This window comes from Lynx canadensis, chromosome A3 (genome assembly GCF_007474595.2).
Source record: "Lynx canadensis isolate LIC74 chromosome A3, mLynCan4.pri.v2, whole genome shotgun sequence".
NCBI classification, from domain to species: domain Eukaryota; kingdom Metazoa; phylum Chordata; class Mammalia; order Carnivora; family Felidae; genus Lynx; species Lynx canadensis.
In genome coordinates, this window is record NC_044305.1 from 61759864 (window position 1) to 61775259 (window position 15396).

The 15396-nt window shown below is 50.7% G+C and overlaps 1 protein-coding gene across 2 annotated transcripts; it reads left to right on the plus strand.

Moving 5' to 3' along the window:
- The first annotated feature begins 1026 nt into the window (after positions 1-1026).
- Positions 1027-10210, plus strand: ACTR1B (actin related protein 1B). Of its 2 annotated transcripts, XM_030310457.2 has the most exons (11): positions 1027-1161; positions 3209-3273; positions 4540-4615; positions 5772-5897; positions 6251-6375; positions 6608-6824; positions 6960-7052; positions 7144-7318; positions 8621-8682; positions 8925-8965; positions 9133-10210. In XM_030310457.2, the coding sequence occupies exons 1-11, from the start codon at positions 1114-1116 to the stop codon at positions 9233-9235; spliced, it is 1131 nt and encodes a 376-aa protein (XP_030166317.1). In that variant the 5' UTR covers positions 1027-1113; the 3' UTR covers positions 9236-10210. The 2 variants fall into 2 exon arrangements, with proteins under 2 accessions (XP_030166317.1, XP_030166319.1); XM_030310459.1 differs by lacking the exon at positions 3209-3273 and having other exon boundaries at positions 1075-1161.
- The last annotated feature ends 5186 nt before the right edge of the window (positions 10211-15396 follow it).

The following is a 15396-nucleotide window of genomic DNA, read 5'->3' on the forward strand; positions in this document are numbered from 1 at the left end:
ATTTTATGAATACATATCTATGGTTACATTGCATAAAGTTCCTAAATAGGCAAAACTAACCTTTGGTGTTAGAATTCAGAAAAAGTCACCTCGAAGGAGCTGCCGGGCAGCGACTGAGAGAGGCGGGTAGCTAGTCACGCTGTTTCTTAAACCCCACTATGGCTATACAAGAGTGTCCACATTGTAATAATTCATTAAAATGTGATTTCTGCACTTTCCTGTCTTCAGTGATGCTGTCTTCGCTTTTACCAAATTTAATCTCACAGTTTAGTGGGAAAGGTAGCAGTAGAGGCAAATAACTATGGCTCAGTTTAGTAAGTGAATTTAGGATACCTTGCACAGTTGCAGCAGTAGACCCCAGTGGGTCTGGAGGCTGCCGAAATGCAGACCCCAGCTGTCGCTAGCTGGATAGCCCCCGGCTAGTCACAGAAGTGTGAGGCCCCTCGGTTCCCACATCTGCAAAATGGGAATAAGAATGCAGCTATCTGATAGAGTTACTGCAAGGACTTACTATAATCTGTGTAACATAGGTGGAAGTGCTCCGCAAACACATAGCAGGTGTTCGAGTAATGTCAGAATTTTAAATTTTACACGGAAAAGGATCTTCCTCAGTGCTCAGTAAAGAAATGCTTTGGGTAAAATACTTAGGGCCGGCCTCCTCAAGGGCCACGCGTTCACGAAGTAGCATGGTCTCATGTGCTGCCGCTCGGAAACGAAGTCTTCCCGGACAGGCGACACTCAGCCCCTGGACTCTGCCCAGGTCCCCTTTAAAAGCGAGCCCTGACATCATTCCACCCCCTCCCCCCACGGCGCAGCCTACCTTAGAAGCGCCCCGGCAGTACTTCCGGGCGGCCTCAATTGGCTGGTCAGCACCCGGAGGCCCCTCCCCTTTGCCCGCAACCGGCCCCGGGCGTCCACCGTCAATCCGCCCAAGTGGGAGCGGTGATTGGCTGGGGGGCCCGCCCTCCAGCAAGCCCCGCGGGGCTGGCGTAGGCTGCGCGCACTAGGTGGGAGGGGCGCGGCACCGGGTTTGGAGCTGCCTTCGTCTAGGTCCGCCCGCCCGCCTGTCCCTCCTGCAGGCCCCCTGCTGGGCAGGGCCGGCCCGGCCCGGCCATGGAGTCCTACGACATAATCGCCAACCAGCCCGTGGTCATCGATAACGTGAGGCCCGGCAGTCGGGGGGAGGGCGGGAGTCCCGCCTCCGGGGGTGCACGCGGCGGCGCCAGGACCCCCTCCCCCCGCCCGTCTCCGCTAGTCCTCCGAGTGATGCCCGCCCGACACCCACTCCTGGGGCTCTCCTGTTCACCTGGCTCTGTAGCTAGGGCCATGGGGCCAGCCCCTCCACCGGCGCCGTGGAGCCCTTGCCCGAATCCTCCCAGACCCCGGTGGGGACGTACTGGAGAGGCATGGGACCCATCTGTCTGGCTACTTGTGGTCATCGTGGGGAGTGCTGGAGTGACAGTCGAGCGGCCCAGCCAGTGCACCTGTGTCAGGCCCAGGGAGGCACCTGGACCCTTCTTGGTTGAGATGAGGGCCCCTAGTTAGGTTAGGTTAGTTTAGGACCCCAACCACTTTACCCCCTTCTCGGGCTCTGGCTGCCCCTTTTAGTGGAGGAGGAGGGAAGGCATTTGCCCTTTTGCAGAGTGCTGGACTGATCTTTCAGAGAGGGTTGGCCTGGTGACCTCTACAACAGCACTTCCCAAGGGGCTGCAATTCTAAGCAGGACCTCCAGAGTGGACAGGCCCTCTTTTCCTGAGACTGGAAAGAAGAAAAAAAAAATACTGGTTAAGCTCTACCAACCATATATCCACCATCACCTGGTTGGCCACTTGGCTACTTTGACCCTCTCCTTAAGTGCTCACTGCTCTGTGCTGAGCAGAAATTCCACAGCTAGCAGGACAGTGGAGAATTCAGGACCACTCTTTCTAGGACCCAAAGCAGTTTGGGATAATGGTTTGGAAGCTTCAGAGAAAAGTTGCCTGGCTTCCTTGTGGCCTTGTCCTTCAGCACTGGGGCTCAGCATGTTTTCAGCTGCCCTCTAAGGATTTCTGGCCTCAGAACTGTCTGATCCATGGGAAGAAAATGAAGGACAGGGATATATGGATCTGCCTCTAGCTCGGTATCTGCCTCTGCTGTGTGAGCCTTGGAGTTTTTTATAATGACTCACTCCTCTTTCTGGGATGTGTCTCCCTCCCACATGACCCCCATGTAATCCTGAATGGCTGTCTTTTTTGGAGTACCCACGTGGGCTCCTTGAGTCATAGCAGGGGGTGTTTAATAAGAAGGCTAGAACTAGGCTTGGGGGTTCCGTCCAGCAGGCTACAGGATAGACTAGGCCACTTCCTTTCTTGGTGGGCAAAGAATTCACTTAGGCTAACCAACAAGCTTAGGAGTTCAGAGGGCAACCTGCTTGGTCCCTCTGGGTTTCCAGCCCCTCCTCTGTAACATGAAAATGTTTATTTCTGCACTGCAGACCCAGAAGGTTGTAATGGAGATCTGTGGGAAGTAGGGTTGAGAGGCTGATTCCTTCATTAGGTGGGAGGTTTCTGGATGTCCGGTTCCCTTTAAGAGCGTAAGTCCAGTTTCCGTGCTGGAGCAGTGGCAGGACCAAATTCACCTGTAGTCTTTGGAGAAGACACTTGAGGGGAGGTGCCAGTTGTTGTATACACAATGATCTTGCCGGGTGGGTCCTGTATGTGGTCCATGGCTGTTGGGGTGGGGATGACCAGGGGCTATTGAGAAAAACTACATTTAGAGGTTGCTTCTAGCCGACTTTTGGAAGTAGCTTGTGCCACTTTGGATTCCTCCTGTCTGGAGCTGGCCCTAGAGTACACAGAGGAGCATGTACTTCATGGTTTCTCAGTCTCTGCACTGTTGACATTCTGGGCTAGGTTATTCTTGGTGTGAAGGGCTGACCTGTGTATTGTAGGATGTTTAACAGCACCCTGGCCTTTACCCACTAGATGCCAGTAGTACCTACCCCTTTCTCTCTCCTCCCCAGTCTCCAGACATTGTTAAATTGGGGGGAAGGGGTGCAAAGTCACCCCCTAGTTGTGAATCACTGGAGTACTTGTAAATGATCATGCCCTCTTGGTGGGTCTCAGACTTGCTCCCCAGGCTGCCATGATCTGGACAGCCAGCTCTACTGCAGGGCACTGCCTTCATCTGGAGGAGCACATCAGGAGCTAAACATTGTTTTTCCTTTCAGGGTTCAGGGGTGATCAAGGCTGGCTTTGCAGGAGACCAGATTCCCAAATACTGTTTCCCAAACTAGTAAGTGTTGCTCAGGCAGCAGCCCTAACCTTTTTGTTGGATTCCAGGAAGAAAACTGGCTCTGTGTCACAGCTCTTTTTGAGACCAACTCTTGCCCCCACATATAAGGGAAAACACCCTTTGTTTTGTGTTTGTGAGGCCAGTGGTGTTAAGGGCTCTGGAAGGACAAGAGAAGTGCTCTGGGCTTCCTCTTCTTTGAAGTCTGATTTTGGTCCCTCCTTGAGCCAGGGAGGGAGGAGAAGCTACCAGCATTCCCTTGGGAACAGGGTGTGGTAGCAGCAGCCAGAATGGAAGGGTGACATCTCTGGGAGAAGGACCTAACCTCAGAGGAAAAAGAGTGGGGAGTTAATGCAAAGCCACTCCTTGCTCCCAGGAAATGTTTTTTTCCAGGGCTTGTTTATTTTCCAACTGGAGAAAATAATTGGTTCCATCAAGGGGAGTCTTTCCCTGAATGGAGCAAGTGGTGGCAGGGGTAAGAGGGAGGTGAAAGCATGGAAGAAACCTGGGAGTGCTCCTTCAGCCACTCTAGTGCATTGGGAAGTTTTCCTCAGTGGGAATCTTCTCAAATCCCAGAGGTTATAGAGGGATTGGCCTAAGCGGAGGCGGTAGGGCAGGGGGGATCCTGAGGCCCCCGAAGTGGCTGGCTATACTGAGAACCCCAGGCCTGGTCAGGGGCAGGGCCAGCTTGGAGCACCCAGTAGGGCTTCAGCTTTCCTTTCTGAATTCTACCTGTGTACAATTAAAAGGCAACTTGGGTCAAATTTTGGAATTGTAGCTTATCTAGTCTTCCAAGAACTGACTCTTTATTCTGGAAGCCCTGGCAGTGGGAAGGGGCAGGATCAAATGACAGAGAGGGGTGAACAAGGGAGCCATGACCCAACTTCCTGGGACCTTGGTCTGCAGACAGTGGCAGCAGCCCTGCCCTCCTGAAAGCAAGAGCGTGGGCTGAGTCATTATGGCTGCTGAATCTGACCCACTGCCAGGGCTGGACCATGAAGGGCTGAGATTCCAGAGCTCTCAGCCCTGTCTGGGAGGGAGGGGTGGGAAAAAGATACCTTTTCTTCTGACCCTGAGCATACCATCCTGCCAAGGTCTGGTCTCTAGGCCTGTGTCCCTTAGGCCTGGGTTCTGGCCTTTGCCACATGGCCACCTCTGGATACTTTAGAGTAGTTACCCTTTTGACCACAGGAGTTAGACTTTGGTTTTCCTGGACATGGACTCATCCATGCCCCCTGCCCACCTTGGTGACTCTACCTGTCCTTGCAGTGTTGGGCGCCCTAAGCACATGCGAGTGATGGCTGGAGCCCTGGAGGGGGACCTCTTCATTGGACCAAAAGCAGAGGTAACACCTGTGGAGCATGCCTTTGCCTGGGTTTGGGGCCTTCACAGTTCTGGGAGCATTGGCTGGTGATCAGAGCTGTACCTCCCAAAAGGGCATCTGTTCTCTGGGGCCATCTGCCAAGCGTCTTCCTGGGCTCTCAAGGCTCCATCTTGGAAGTACTATGAAATGGCACGATGGTTTCTGTATGGGGGAACAGACTACTTAACGCCCTGTTTTGTGGAAGTAATTTGGAAGCTATAGAGGAAAGAATTGATTAAAAAGTGACTTAAGGGACACCTGGCTGGCTCAGTCAGCATCTGACTCTTGATCTCAGAATCATGAGTTTGAGCCCCATGTTAGGCATGGAACCTGCTTAAAAAGAAAAGTGATCTAAGAGTCTGGATCACTCAGATTTGATGACTGATAGAAACAAGAACTGTGGGATCACCTCTTACTCTCCATCTGGGGTGACTTGTCTAAGTACTGCATGGCCAGTTGAGGCCCCAACAGGAGGAAGCAAGTGTAGTTTAGGAGTTTAGGCACTGGAGAACATGGTTGGGGGGGTAGGGGTGTGCCTTAGCCAAGGGTACAGATAAAGGGCTCTCAGGAGATGGGGTCAGAAGGAGCCATGCCTATGGACGAGAGAGGTCGGGTGGTGTTTGGTGAGAAGGGGCACGTTTGGTAGGAAGGGAGGACACTGAAGGGCAGGTCTGTGCGGAAGATGTGAGCAGTGGCTCCAGAGCTGGGAGGAACGGTGGGCAACAGGCAACCACAGGACAGGACAGCATGGGATTGGCCATGAGGCAGCTCCTGGTGGGGGGCAAGGAAGCTGGGCAGTGTGTGAGGAGAGAAGAGGAGAGAACATGTTGGCAGTGAGTAGAGAAGCCCAAGAAGCACAGCCAGGGGAGGAAGGTGAGGACTAGGATGGGAGGGAGCATATCACCACCCTCTCTCTCCCCTGCCCATTGAAGCTGGCTGGACTCTGAGGGCCTGAGAAGCTGCTGCTGGACAAATGAGCCTGTACTGGGTTTAGGACCCCACCACTGGGCATGAGGACACCCAGTCAGCAGTAGTGGTTCTCTTCAGGGCAGATGAAAGGGCAGCTTCCAGAAAAGCAGAAAGCAGTTGCTGGAGAGCAGCCTGGTGCTCCAGCTGGCCTTCCCACCCTCCTCCGCAGGAGCACCGGGGGCTGCTGGCCATCCGCTACCCCATGGAGCACGGCGTGGTGCGAGACTGGAACGACATGGAGCGCATCTGGCAGTACGTCTACTCCAAGGATCAGCTGCAGACTTTCTCCGAGGAGGTGTGGCAGCCAGCCCCTCCCACCAGGCTCCACATTTTCTCACCTGTGCCCTCTCACTGCTCTGTTTCCTTTCTGGTTGGGTTTCCACGCTTCCTCTGCATGTTATTAGGGCCTGTTGCCACTTCATTTTGTGTATGTGGGTACACAGAGTCACTGGCTGCCAAGTCGAGTTTTCCGGAGGGAGCTGGATCTTTGGAAGAATAACTGATGGCAGATAATGGGATACTGCTCTTGGGAAGGATAGCAGGCTACAGCTGCATGTGCTCATGGGAGGGTGTTTGGCTCTCTAAAAGATCCTTTTAGAGCCTAGCATGTTGTCTTTGCTCATGCCTAAACCCTGCCATCTCTTGTAGCATCCTGTTCTCCTAACGGAGGCTCCACTGAACCCGAGTAAGAACCGGGAGAAGGCAGCAGAGGTGTTCTTTGAGACCTTCAACGTGCCAGCCCTGTTTATCTCCATGCAGGCTGTGCTCAGCCTGTGAGTGCTCCCTAAGCCCTAGGGTCCCCTGAGTCCCCATCCTCCCTGTGGCCATCCTCCTGCTCATGTCTGACTTCCCTGTAGAAACAGCCCCGTGGTAACTGTTCCTTTAGGGAGTTCCTCATGTCCCTTTTTCAGACCAGATAATGCAAATGTCCCAGGGTCCCTTCCAGGGGTGAGGAGGTCCCCATGCCTCAGTGGCTGAGGTGAAGGGATGCTGACCTGGTGACAGGTATGCAACAGGACGCACGACGGGAGTGGTTTTAGACTCAGGGGACGGGGTCACTCATGCTGTCCCCATCTACGAGGGCTTTGCCATGCCGCACTCCATCATGCGGGTGGACATTGCTGGTCGTGATGTCTCCCGCTATCTACGGCTACTGCTGCGCAAGGAAGGAGTTGACTTTCACACCTCAGCTGAGTTTGAGGTTGTCCGGACCATCAAAGAGGTGACAGAGGGCAGGAGGGTGAAGAGGCAGGGTGGGTGGGGCAATGGGCAGTGGTGGCACCAAGGTGTGAGGTTGAGCCCTGGGTGTGGGTTTCCCGGTTGCAGCCTTCTGAGCGTTGTCCCCTGCCCACCGCAGCGAGCCTGTTACCTCTCCATCAACCCTCAGAAGGATGAGGCTCTGGAGACAGAGAAGGTGCAGTACACCTTGCCAGATGGCAGCATGCTCGATGTAAGTTGCCAGGTCTGGCCCTGGGTGGCAGCGGTGATGCTGGCATCTGGAGGAAGAAGGGGCCTGTCCCCCTCAATCTTGTGTTCCAAAGGTGGGGCCAGCGCGGTTCCGGGCCCCTGAGCTGCTGTTCCAGCCAGACCTGGTAGGTGATGAGAGTGAGGGGCTCCATGAGGTGCTAGCCTTTGCCATTCACAAGTCTGACATGGACCTTCGCCGGACACTGTTCGCCAACATCGTGCTTTCGGGTGGCTCCACACTTTTCAAAGGTACCACCATTTGGGAGCTGGTGATTAAGACTTAAACTGCACCCCACTCCCTAGAACCTGGGACGTGGCCCATTTTCTGTTGGCTTTTTGGTGCTCAGTTAGCATTTATTTATTTATTTGTTTGTTTATTTTAATGTTTGTTTTTGAGGGGGGTGGGGCAGGGAGAGAGGGAAACACAGAATCTGAAGCAGGCTCCAGGCTCTGAGCTGTTAGCACAGAGCCCGATTTGGGGCTCAAACCCACAAACCATGAGATCATGACCTGAGCCAAAGTCAGATGCTTAACCGACTGAGCCACCCAGATGCCCCAAGCATTTATTTTTTTAAGAGAAAGATTTAAAGTGAACTTTTATTTACTTTGTAAATAGGTGCTAAGTTTGCATAAGATCTAAAATGTGTTTGATGAAGTCTCCCTTTTCACACTGTTCTTGGTCACCCTGTTCCGTCCCCTGGGAGTTACTAGTTTCTCAACTATGTGCTCAGCAGTACTGTGCATATGTAAGCAAATGTTCATTTCCCCTTGCTCCCGCTTTTATACCCATCACAACATGTCTACAAGTTGTGCACCATGTATTTTTCATGTAGCCCCCTATCTGGAAGATCTTTCCCTGTCCATGTGAGTTCTTTCATATGGCCATGTGATAGATCACTGAATGGATGTGCCATTTACCCGTTGACCTGCTGGTGGCCTGTGAGTTCGTTGCAGTCATTTCTAATCACAGAGGTGCTACACCCGATAACCTCATATGCTGTCATTTCATGTAATAAGAATATCCCTAAAGGAGAAGTCCTAGGAGAATTGCTGAGTCAGAGGGTGGGCATATGTACTTGTTATCTAGTAGATACTGCCAAACTCCCCCCACCCCCGAGTGCCACTTATGCCCCCACCAGTTACAGAGGAGAGTCCCCCAGCACCCTCCCAATACTGTGTGTGATCTTTGCCTCTGTGATAGGTAGAAATCGTAGACATTTTCTCCTGATTTGTCATTTGCCTTTGACTTTGCTTTGGGTAGATTTGGGCTGCTGGAGTGTTGGGTGAGGAAAAGCATGAGCTCAGCAGCCAGGCCGAGCTATGTGACTTAGGGTTCCCTCTCATGCTACCTCTCTGAGGAAGCTGGGCCCACCTTAGGCATGGTGCTGACTCTTTTATTCCTTGGGGTGACTCACCCCCATCCTTGATCCTGGAAAGAACCACCGAAAGAGGGGCGACAGCAGCTGGGGCCGCCAGAGGTTGGAGATGGAGGTGCTAGTGGTAAGGGGGTTCAGATGTGGACTCTGGGCTCAGCCAGCCTTGTGTTCACAGGCTTCGGTGACCGATTGCTAAGTGAAGTGAAGAAGCTTGCCCCAAAGGATGTCAAAATCAAGGTGAGGTTTCAGGGAACCCCATGGGGCATGGGGATACTGGGCAACCTTGACTGGGCGAGGAAAGGTCAAATGCCACCTCCAGACACCCTCTCCCAGCTCTACCCAGCCTCCTCCCTTGCCCTGTTCGGCTGCTCCCACTACTCCCAGCTGATGGACTTGCTATCTGGCCTTGGGCCCTGGGGGAAAGGCTCCCAGGGCTGAGGTGGGGGACGGGCAGTTACATTACTGCTTGTTCCCTCTAGATCTCGGCCCCTCAGGAACGGCTGTACTCCACATGGATCGGGTGAGGCGGGGTTCATGGGGAGGGCTCTGGGAGGAGACCAATGGCCCAGGCCAGGTGGAGGTGGGTGGAATTCCCTCCCAGGTACAGGAAATGGAGCTCTGAGTGCCCACAAGAGGCCGATGGCCCAGCCTTTAGGTCCACAAGAGTCTATCCCTCCCTCTTCACAGTGGCTCCATCTTGGCCTCGCTGGACACTTTTAAGAAGATGTGGGTGTCCAAAAAGGAGTATGAAGAGGATGGCTCCCGTGCTATTCATCGTAAAACCTTCTAGTGCCCAAGGAGGTGTAGCATGTTGGGAGAGTAGGAGGAAAGGCAAGTCAGAGCCCTTAACCCTTTCTGGTCTGGGCTCACATCCTAGGCCTAGGGTCCCCTGCATGCCCTGAACCCTGGGCAGGTGGGGCAGCTGCGCTTCCCTGCAGCCCTCCCCCTGCAGCCCTCCCCTGCACACACACACACATGCACACACGCACGCACTTACACATACATGGTAACATTTAGCTGCATGGATGGGAGTCAGGAGCTGGAATGAATATAAAAGTTGAGAAGCCCAGCTTTGGATTGTTCCAAGGGTCCCCCTTGGCAGGGCCTTGCTCTGACCCTCAGGCTGTATCCCTGAGCTCCAAGGCCAGATACCCAACACCCCATTTCCTTTGACAGGATCCCTCCGAGCCAGAGTGCCTGGATGCCTGTGTTACCTAGCCTTGGGGAGTGGGGTGGGGGAGGAGTGGCTAGCAGCTCCCGGCTGGTGCATCCCTGCTTCTCATGCCACATTTAGGCATCCCTTATCCTATCACATTCAGTCCTCCTGTCTTCCTGGGTGGATGCCTTGGTGTAGGCTGAGGACTGGGCTGTCTTCCATCCATCCCCAGCCAAGGGGTCTGGCCCAGGATCAGACCCTTCGGAGCCAGGGCAGAGGATCATGGGGTTCGGGCGGCCACAGTTTATTGGTGGTCTCCCTTCAAAGCACTTCATTGACACTTCATTGACCCTCTCCTTTACCTTAGTACCTGGATGGGAAAGGGTTAATGGTCTTCATTTGTTGAGAGGAAGCCACTTAATCAGGAGTCAGACCTAGAGGGAGTGAGGGGGGCACATTTCCTTTTCCCATCTCTTCCACGAAAGAGGTTTTCATTGACCCTGTGGCCAGGACCCCCCACCTCCCTCTCCCAGATATGTATAATAACTTAACACAGTTGCCTGAAAATTTTTTTGTAAATCATTATAGTAATAATTATGGAAAGGCCTAGTGCGTGTCTGTTTTCTTGTGGTTCTTTGTGTTGTTCGCTTATCTGTGTCTGGGTACTTTGAGAGAAAGGACCATCAAGAAGGCAGCATGTTATTGGCTCTAGCTCAGAAGCCTGAGGGTTTCAGTGGTTGGCGGGGCAACGTGGCATGCGAGGCCCCAGGAGGCCGGGCCCTCAACCTGGTTATAGAATTCCCCAACCTCATTACCCACTTGCCACAATCCACCCAGAGAAGCAGAGAACTTGGAAGCAGAGCACAAGGCTACCTTCCTCAGCCTTATTCCTGGATAAGACTCATGGCAGGTGGGGCTGGTGCTCAGTGTGTCTACGCCCTGCCCATTCTGTTTGGGCACCTCTGCTGGTCAGCTCAGATATGGCTGAGGCTGACAGACCCAACAGTGATGCAGGCTCAGGGCAGGCCTCCTGGAAAGAGAGTGTTGGGGGAGGTGAAGAAGGCTGTGCTGATAATCTGAGCTCTGAAGGAAAAAGCTGAGGAAAAAGGGGGGTACAGTGAGGAATGAGAGTTCAGAGACTGTCTGCCCTTTCCTTCCTTCATCAGGGATCTGAACACCTGCAGTATGTCCAGAAGGGTGCCACAGGTTTGGGGCCATGTCTTTGCCCCCAAAACCATATGGGTCAGGGGAAGATGATTAACTGGCCATTTTGGTAGTATTGTGGGGGCCAGAAAGAAGGGCATCTAATCCAGCAGGTGGGGTAGGCTGACTTGCATGGGTTCAGGAGGGGTCAGCCAGGTAGGGGAGGGTGTCCCAGGTTAAAGTAAGAGCTCAAAGGGATGCCTGAAACCAGTGTGGCTTGAGACCCGAGGTCCTGGACCCCAGTGATGCCAAGTCAGCAGGGAAGAGTAAGTGGCCTCCTCTGGCTACAATGCAAGAAAACCAAAAAGGGAGGTTGGGGCCGTCATGTGGAAGGCCTTGAGAGGGTTTTTAGCTGTGTCCTGGTGATAGACAGCCAGCCACGGAAGGATGGTTGTCATAGCCTGTGTTGAAGGCATTTGGAGTTTGTGGGGCTGAGAGCTGAGAGCTGAGGAGATCAGGTAAGAGGGGAGAGCTGACTGAGGCCTATCTTCACAGGGAGTTTCATAAGGCTTTGTGGTCACAAGAGTAGTTAAGCCTGTACCTGCCCTCAAAGGAGAAATAATTCACAAAGAATCCTTTGTTTGGGGTTGTGTTTGTGGTACCTCGTTCTCCAAACTACACAGGTTTGGAGCGTTATTACTTTACTCCTCTCTTTTCCTTACCTCTTCCGCATTCTGTCAATTACCGCATTCTGTTGGTTCTTTTGTAGTGCCTTCCTACCTGCTATTCCTTTACTATGATGGTCTCCACCACCCTATTGCATAGCAGTAGCTTCATTCTCCTCTGTACCCAGTCTATTTGCTCTTGGATCTCAGGCCCATGTACCCTTGGTTCTGCCACTTCCTAGTCCAAAATGTCAGGCCGTTCTCCACTGCCTAGTGGAATGAAACCAAACTGATAGGTCTCTGGCAAAATCCCCTTCATGAACCACATGTTGCATTAAATTCAGGCCCTTTGGGATCTGTTTCTTTCCTCTTTTAGGTTCATATATCATCATGCCCTGTTCTGCCCTCCAGCTTCCACTCTCTGCTGGGAATGACTTTCCCTCATGTCTGTCCAAATCCCATCCTCTAAGGCCAAGCATAATGTAACATCTTCCCCACTCCATCTTCCAGCAGGGATGGTGTGGTTACAGAGCTCTGGCCAAGTCAGGTTTTCCATTGTCAGAGAAAAGCTACAGGCAAAAAGGTGGTAAGGCTAGAATGAACTTTGTGGTGTTGGACTGGAGGTTTGGATTCTTGGTTTTTAATATACATACTGATAGATGCTAAAATAAATAGGCATCAGTGTGTGAATGCTAGGGTTAGAATATATGCATTTCCCAGCCCTGTCTGCTTGGAGGCCTTGGACACAGTGACACCCCAGTAGCAGCAAGCACTTATAGGGTACAGATTGGAGCTTCTGAATCCCACTCTCTAATAAAAGGAACCAGAGCTCCCTGGAGGAATTCCAGATCTAGGGCAGAGAGTATAAAATGAGCCTGGAATATCTTGTGGTACCATAAAATAAGGAAGTGCTCCGGGGTACCTGGATGGCTCCGTCAGGTAAGCTTCCGACTTCAGCTCAGGTCATGATCTCACAGTTCCTGGGTTCGAGCTCCGCATTGGGCTCTATGCTGACAGCTCAGAGCCTGGAGCCTGCTTCAGATTCTGTGCTTCCCTCTCTCTGCCCCTACCTTGCTCGCGCTCTCTTGCTCTCAAAAATAAATAAACGTTAAAGAAAAAAATGTTTTTTAAAGGTGAGGAAGTGCTCCAAAAACAAAGGGGGCTTATTGTCTTAAGGACACAGAAATCAACTTGAAAAGAGCACCCAGTAATCAAATCTGTGATGGATTATAAACCATCCATACAATAAAATATCAGAGTCCACTCTGATATTAATAATTGAATAGATGTATACATGGAGGAGAAGGGACAGTTCTTCCTTACAGTAGTTCATATAGAAGGAATACTGGAAAATGGAAATCACCATAGGCAAACCACAGTACTAATTGCTGTCTGTAAAAATAGATGCAAAAATTAGTGAGCAGAAGGGGTGTCTGGGTGGCTCAGTTGGTTAAGTGCTGGACTTCAGCTCAGGTCATAGTCTCATGGTTCATGGGTTCGATCCCTGGGTTGGGCTCTGTGCTGACAGCTCAGAGCCTGGAGCCTGCTTCAGATTGTGTCTCCCTCTCTCTGCCCCTCCTCCACTTGCGCTCTCTCTCTCTCTCAAAAATAAACATTAAAAAAATTTTAAACATTAGTGAGTAAAAGGACATTTGCATTGCTTCAAAGTTATCTCCACCCACCCAAGATAACTAGTAATTACAAAAAGAAAAATAATAACTTTATAATGGAGAAACCTAGTAGATACCACCTCAAACCAATGATCAAATTTGTATCCCCGGTATTTAGTCATTGTCTCTTTTTTTAAATGTATTTTTTTAATGCTTATTTATTTTTGAGAGAGAGAGAGAGAGAGAGAGAGACCACAAGCAGTGGAGGGGCAGAGAGAGGAGACACAATCCGAAGCAGGCTCCAGGCTGAGCTGTCAGCACAGTGCCCAACACGGGGCTCAAACTCACAAGCCATGAGATCATGACCTGAGCTGAAGTCGTATGCTTAACTGACTGAGCCATCCAGATGCCCCTTTTTGTTAATTAAAAAAAAATTTTTTTTATGTTTATTTTTGAGAGAGACAGCACGCGAGCAGGGGAAGGGCAGAGAGAGAGGTAGACACTGAATCTGAAGTTGCCTTCAGGCCAGATGCAGGGCTGGAACCCACAATCGACAAGATTATGACCTGAACTGAAATCAGATGCTTAACCGACTGAGCCACCCAGGTGCCCCTAGTCACTGTGTCTTGATATGATGCACTAAGGGTGCAGTGTCACATTTGGTATTCCCACATAACCTCAATCTAGCCAGGAACACAGGCAAACCCAAACTGAGGGCATTCTACAAATTAATGGACCAGTTCCCTTGTTCACAGGTGACAGGTTATGAAAGACAGGAACTGTCACAGATTGAAGGAAGACTGAGGTATGACAGCAAAATGCATTGTGAGGTCCTGGATTGGACAAGGACCTTTCTGGGAAAGCAGGCAAAATTAGTACATAGCACTGTATCAGTGTGAATTTCCTGGTTTTAGTCATCATGCTATGTTAACATTAGGGGAAAGTGGGTGAAGGGTAAATAGGAACTCTGTGCAATCTCTCTGTAAATCTAAAATTACTTCAAAAGGGCAGGGAAAGAGCTCAGGCTCAAGCTAAGTGTTCTGGACTCAGTTCTGCCACCACGACTAGCTAGCTAAGTAATCCTCTTCCTAGGGTTCGCTATCTCTAATATGGGGGTGATAATAATAGTACCTACCTCATGAGTTTATAAACAGCCTGGAAGGTGAGCCTGGAACATTTTGTGCCAGAAAATGAAGTGCTCAAAAAATGACAGGATATGTCAAAAGGCCACAGGAGCTAACTTGAAGAAGCTCCTACCAGCCAAGTGTGGAATGAATGAAACATCAGAAGCTAAACAATAGTTATGAATTATAATCCACTGTATATACTAAAGCTGATATAAATTAACCAAAGTTTTGGTGAGGAGCAAGTTATTGACATCTCCAAGTATTACTCCATAAGATACTTATTAAAAATTAAGGAGCAACCGCACAGTGGAGAAGTCTGGCAGACACTAGGCGACCAAAGTAAACCCTGTCAGCAGTGGGACAAGGTGACATCATATGCCTAGCAAGAGTGCAGCATCACCTCTGCAGTGCTCGTACCCAAGACACAGAACCTGAATCCAATCGTGGGGAAACATCAGACCAACCCGAGTTGTTGGTGTAATTTTCAGAAGTGTCAAGGTCACAAGAGTTAGGGAGAGGCAGGAACCGTTCCAGAGGGGAGGAGATTAAAGGGACAGGACAACTAAAGGCAACACGTGATTCTGAACTGGATCTATAAAGGACATTTATAGGCACATTTAGCAAACCCTGAATAGGGTCTAAAGATTAAATGGTAAAAATGTACAAATTGTAATTTCCTGATTTTGATGGTCATATTATAGGTGTATAAAAGAACGTCTTTGGGGCACCTTGGTTTCAACTCAGGTCGTGATCTCACGAGTTTGTGAGTTCGAGCCCTGCATCAGGCTCTGCACTGACAGCCTCTCTCTGCCCCTTCCTTGCTCACACACTCTCTCAAAATAAATAAATAAACTTTAAAAAGAATAATAAAATTAATAATGTCTTTTTAAAAAAATACACACTGAAGTATAATGGGGCATCAGATCAGCAACTTACACTCAAATCATTCCAGGAAACAAGTTCTTTATTCTGTATTTGCAGATTAATACCATCGGAGTGAGGCTTATATTCTTTCCTAGTGAAGGGAGATGGGATCTAATTTCTAAGCTGCTAAATAGCCAGAGGTTTAGATGGAGCCCACTTCTACCTAAAAGCAAAGGTTTGGTACTCCTAGCGGGGGATGTTCTATTTCCTATCTGCCACTGGAGCTCCCAGTTACCAAGAGGCAAGGAAAAGAGTTGCTCACAGTTACGTGGTCAGCCCAAAGCAGAGGTTCTCTGCCTTGACTACACACTGGAATTACCTGGGGA